Source organism: Phyllostomus discolor, chromosome 5, assembly GCF_004126475.2.
Source record: "Phyllostomus discolor isolate MPI-MPIP mPhyDis1 chromosome 5, mPhyDis1.pri.v3, whole genome shotgun sequence".
Classification (NCBI taxonomy): domain Eukaryota; kingdom Metazoa; phylum Chordata; class Mammalia; order Chiroptera; family Phyllostomidae; genus Phyllostomus; species Phyllostomus discolor.
Genome location: NC_040907.2, coordinates 107,380,596 through 107,384,661, shown reverse-complemented (window position 1 = coordinate 107,384,661; position 4,066 = coordinate 107,380,596). Strand labels below are relative to the sequence as shown.

General features: G+C 61.0%; 1 protein-coding gene across 1 annotated transcript; it reads left to right on the top strand.

Moving 5' to 3' along the window:
- The first annotated feature begins 932 nt into the window (after positions 1-932).
- On the top strand, positions 933-4,066 carry SLC18A3 (solute carrier family 18 member A3). The gene has a single exon (XM_028513782.2). The coding sequence runs from the start codon at positions 2,109-2,111 to the stop codon at positions 3,696-3,698; it is 1,590 nt and encodes a 529-aa protein (XP_028369583.1). The 5' UTR covers positions 933-2,108; the 3' UTR covers positions 3,699-4,066.

Here is a 4,066-nt window from a genome sequence, read left to right as displayed (position 1 = left end):
TTACAGGTGATAATAACAATAGCAAGCACTTACATTGCTCTTCCTATGTCCCAGCCACCCTAACCAGTAGGTACTACTACTCTACGTTGCAGATAAAGAAACTGAGACACAAAGGGGTGAAGAAATTTCCTCTGCATCCTAACTAGTAAGCGCAAGAGCTAAAAGCCATCTCAGTCGCCAGTCTCCAAAGCCCCAGTGCTTCGCACTGCATCAAAGTTATTCTTGGGGGCAGGGAGTATGGTAGGGGAAGAAGCTGAACCTAATGCTAATTTGCTTTTGAGGTGAGAAGAGTAGGAAGAGTCTTCTCTGACTCTGGAAGAGAGAAGAAAACTATAATCCCAACAACACAATCCTCCGAAACTCAGCTGCCTCAGAACCTCTCTCCTGCCAACCCACAGACCGGTACGTGAACAGGATGTGCCATCCAGGGTCAACGCTCTTTGGGGGGAGCACTGGATCCAGTGTACAACCAGGAAAGCTCAGCCTGTCCGCTGAGAAAGGGGAGTCTCAGTGGGTGCGGCCATTTCTGCAAGTGAGCCTCCCTTAGGTCTCTGATTAGAGCAAAGCGGCTGAGTCCAGCCCGGGGGACCGAGGACGGGGGAGGGGTGATATTGGGCGTGGCACCCAAAAGGTCTTTCTTACAGCTCTGAGAGGACCCAAGCCACATCGCTCCCTGAGTCCACCCGGGACTTGGAGGCAGCTTTGGAGATTGGTGGCAGGGGTGGCGGGGGTGGGGTGGGAAAGGGTGAAAATAGGGAGTAGGGAACGGGGCGGGACTCCCAAGAGCCCGAGATGGGGTTATTCTCTGGCGAGCACAGAGCCTGGGAGGAGTTAGAGGGGGAGGGGTGAGGAGGAGGGAAGGGAGAAGAGGCGGAGCTGGGGGACCTGGACAGTTAAAAAGGAAAAGGGGTCTACTGGCTGGGAGAGGATGGCGAGGTAGTGCAGGAGAGTGGGAGAAGCAGGGCTAATACTAGGCCCCCGGGCCCGGTAGGGACAAGGCGACTTTTCTCCTCAATCCCCAGATTCTCTTAGGAATTCTCTGCTTTGACATTCTCCTGAAGGGCGGGTCATCGGAACACCGCCCAGCAGTCTATTTGCCTCACCCTCCCTTCCCAGGGGTAGAAGGGGCCAGGGGGCGGGGCGAGAAGAAGGGTTGGGGTATCTGTAGCCTAAACTCCTCGGGTCTCAGCCCCACAATCCAGCTACTAGAGCAGATGGACGAGGCTGCGGCTCACCTCGGAGACTCCTTGCCCTCTGTGCTCGGAGATCCAGGCTGCAGTGGAGATTTGGAGTCTCCGGCGCCCCCCTCTCCTGCTGGGCGGGGTGAACGCGGCCGCTGTGCGCCCCCTCCCAGGGGAAGAAAAGGGGACTCGGACCCGGTGGGTCCTAACTAGGGGCGGAAGGTAGGAAGAAAGCCAGCTCCTCGCATGTAGCACCCATTATCCTCAGGGACTTAGCCAGGACTCTTTCCGTACCAAGACCCCTTTCTGGGGGTTTCAGCCCCGGTGCCTCTGGGAAGGAGACCCCCCACTGGGACGCGCCCCGCCCCCGGCTCCCGCCCAGCGGACGTCGCATTAGCATGAGCAACGCTAGTGGCCCGGGCACCACTCGGGGGCCGAGACTCGCAGCGTCACAGCCCCGAGTGGAAAGGGAAAAAAGAGGAGGCGGAGGAGGAGGAGGCAGGAGTCAGCGCTAGGGGAGGGGAAACGGACTGCAGGGTGAGCAGCCGGCGGGCGGGAGGCAGCGGCATGCCCCTCGGCCCGCGCGAGCCATCTCTCAGTCCTGCGGGGAAGGGTCCAGGCGCGCCAGAGGCGCAGCGCGCTCAGTCTCCATCCCAGACCCCTCTGCGCACCCGCCTTTCGTGATCACCCCTGAGCTCAGCAGCAGAGGGTCTGCGGTTCCGCCCGGAATAGCGCCGGCGTTTCTCCGAACCGGGTCCTTGCCTTTCCTGAGGTGCAGGGCCATGAGCCCTACAGCTACCTGAGGCACAGGGGGCGCTACGTGACGCGGACCGCGCCCCCGAAGTTCTGAGCTCTAGTCTCTGTCCTGCAGGGCGGCTGCGTTCGGCCCGGTGGCGGTGTCCTGGGAAGTGCGGCCGGGTGGGGGCAATGGAACCAGCGGGCCAGGCCCGAGAGGCAGCCACCAAGCTGTCAGAGACGGTGGGCGCAGCGCTCCAGGAGCCCCGGCGGCAGCGGCGCCTGGTTCTGGTCATCGTGTGCGTGGCACTATTCCTGGACAACATGCTGTACATGGTCATCGTGCCCATCGTGCCTGACTACATCGCCCACATGCGCGGGGGCAGCGAGAGTCCTATTCCAACCCCAGAAGTGTGGGTGCCTACCCTGCCGCCTCTCACTCCAACAAATGCTAGTGCCAACACGCTCAACAGCTCAGAGTCCCCGACGGCTTCGTGGCCAGCCGGGTCTGCCCTTCGGCCCCGCTACCCCACGGAGAGCGAGGACGTGAAGATCGGGGTGCTGTTTGCCTCCAAGGCCATCCTGCAGCTTCTGGTGAATCCCCTAAGCGGTACCTTCATCGATCGCATGAGCTACGACGTGCCGCTGCTTATCGGCCTGGGTGTTATGTTCGCCTCTACAGTGTTGTTTGCCTTCGCGGAGGACTATGCCACGCTCTTCGCTGCGCGCAGCCTGCAAGGTCTGGGCTCGGCTTTCGCAGATACATCCGGCATTGCCATGATCGCGGATAAGTATTCCGAGGAGCCGGAGCGCAGTCGCGCGTTGGGCGTAGCGCTGGCCTTCATCAGTTTTGGAAGTCTAGTGGCACCACCCTTCGGGGGCATCCTCTATGAGTTCGCGGGCAAGCGGGTGCCCTTTCTGGTACTCGCCGCGGTGTCACTGCTCGACGCGCTGTTGCTGCTAGTGGTGGCCAAACCCTTCTCAGCCGCCGCACGGGCGCGGGCCAACCTGCCTGTGGGCACACCCATCCACCGCCTCATGCTGGACCCCTACATCGCTGTGGTGGCCGGTGCACTCACTACTTGTAACATCCCTCTCGCTTTCCTCGAACCCACCATCGCTACGTGGATGAAGCACACAATGGCGGCTTCAGAGTGGGAGATGGGCATGGTCTGGCTGCCGGCCTTTGTGCCTCACGTGTTAGGCGTCTACCTCATCGTGCGCCTGGCGGCGCGCTACCCACACTTGCAGTGGCTCTACGGCGCGCTGGGGCTGGCAGTGATCGGTGCCAGCTCATGCGTGGTGCCTGCCTGCCGCTCCTTCACACCATTAGTGGCCTCGCTCTGCGGCCTCTGCTTCGGCATTGCGCTGGTCGACACAGCTCTGCTGCCCACGCTCGCCTTTCTCGTGGACGTGCGCCACGTTTCGGTCTACGGAAGTGTCTATGCCATCGCCGACATCTCCTATTCCGTGGCCTATGCGCTCGGGCCCATAGTGGCGGGCCACATCGTTCATTCGCTCGGTTTTGCGCAGCTTAGCCTTGGCATGGGCCTGGCCAACCTGCTCTACGCTCCTGTCCTACTGCTGCTGCGCAATGTGGGCCTCCTGACGCGCTCCCGCTCCGAGCGGGACATCCTGCTGGATGAGCCCCCGCAGGGTCTGTACGATGCCGTGCGCTTGCGTGAGTGCCCTGTGTCCCAGTCAGACAGCGCGCCTCGCAGCGCGCGGTGCCCATTCGATGAGTGTGAGGATGACTACAACGACTACTACACCCGCAGCTAGCAACCCCGCTCCTTCTCCAGCCACCCACCCACTTCCTACCCATCAGGTCAAGGTTGCTGTTCTGTGAGCACAGTGGCCAGCTCAGGCTCAGGGCCTGCCCCTCCAGCGAGTACCCCAAGCCAGCCCCTGTCTTTAGTCCCTCTGCCCATGTTCCTTCTCCATGACCTTTTCTGTGTCCCTCTCCCTCTTGTCTAGTAAAGTGTGGAGCACCGAGGCCCGCAAAGTGATGTGCTCTTTGCACAGAAAACGAGGCATGCAAGTCTCTATCTCAGTGCCACCCTGTGTAGGGCTGTATGTCTCTCTGTCCTCCCTTCTGTTCCTTGGCCTGCTGCACAACATTGTCTCCGGCCCAAATCAATAAAGAAATC

What these genes read in the sequence shown, in the direction of transcription:
- SLC18A3 (XM_028513782.2), top strand. Translation starts at nt 2,109, where the DNA reads ATGGAACCAGCGGGCCAGGCCCGAGAGGCAGCCACCAAGCTGTCAGAG.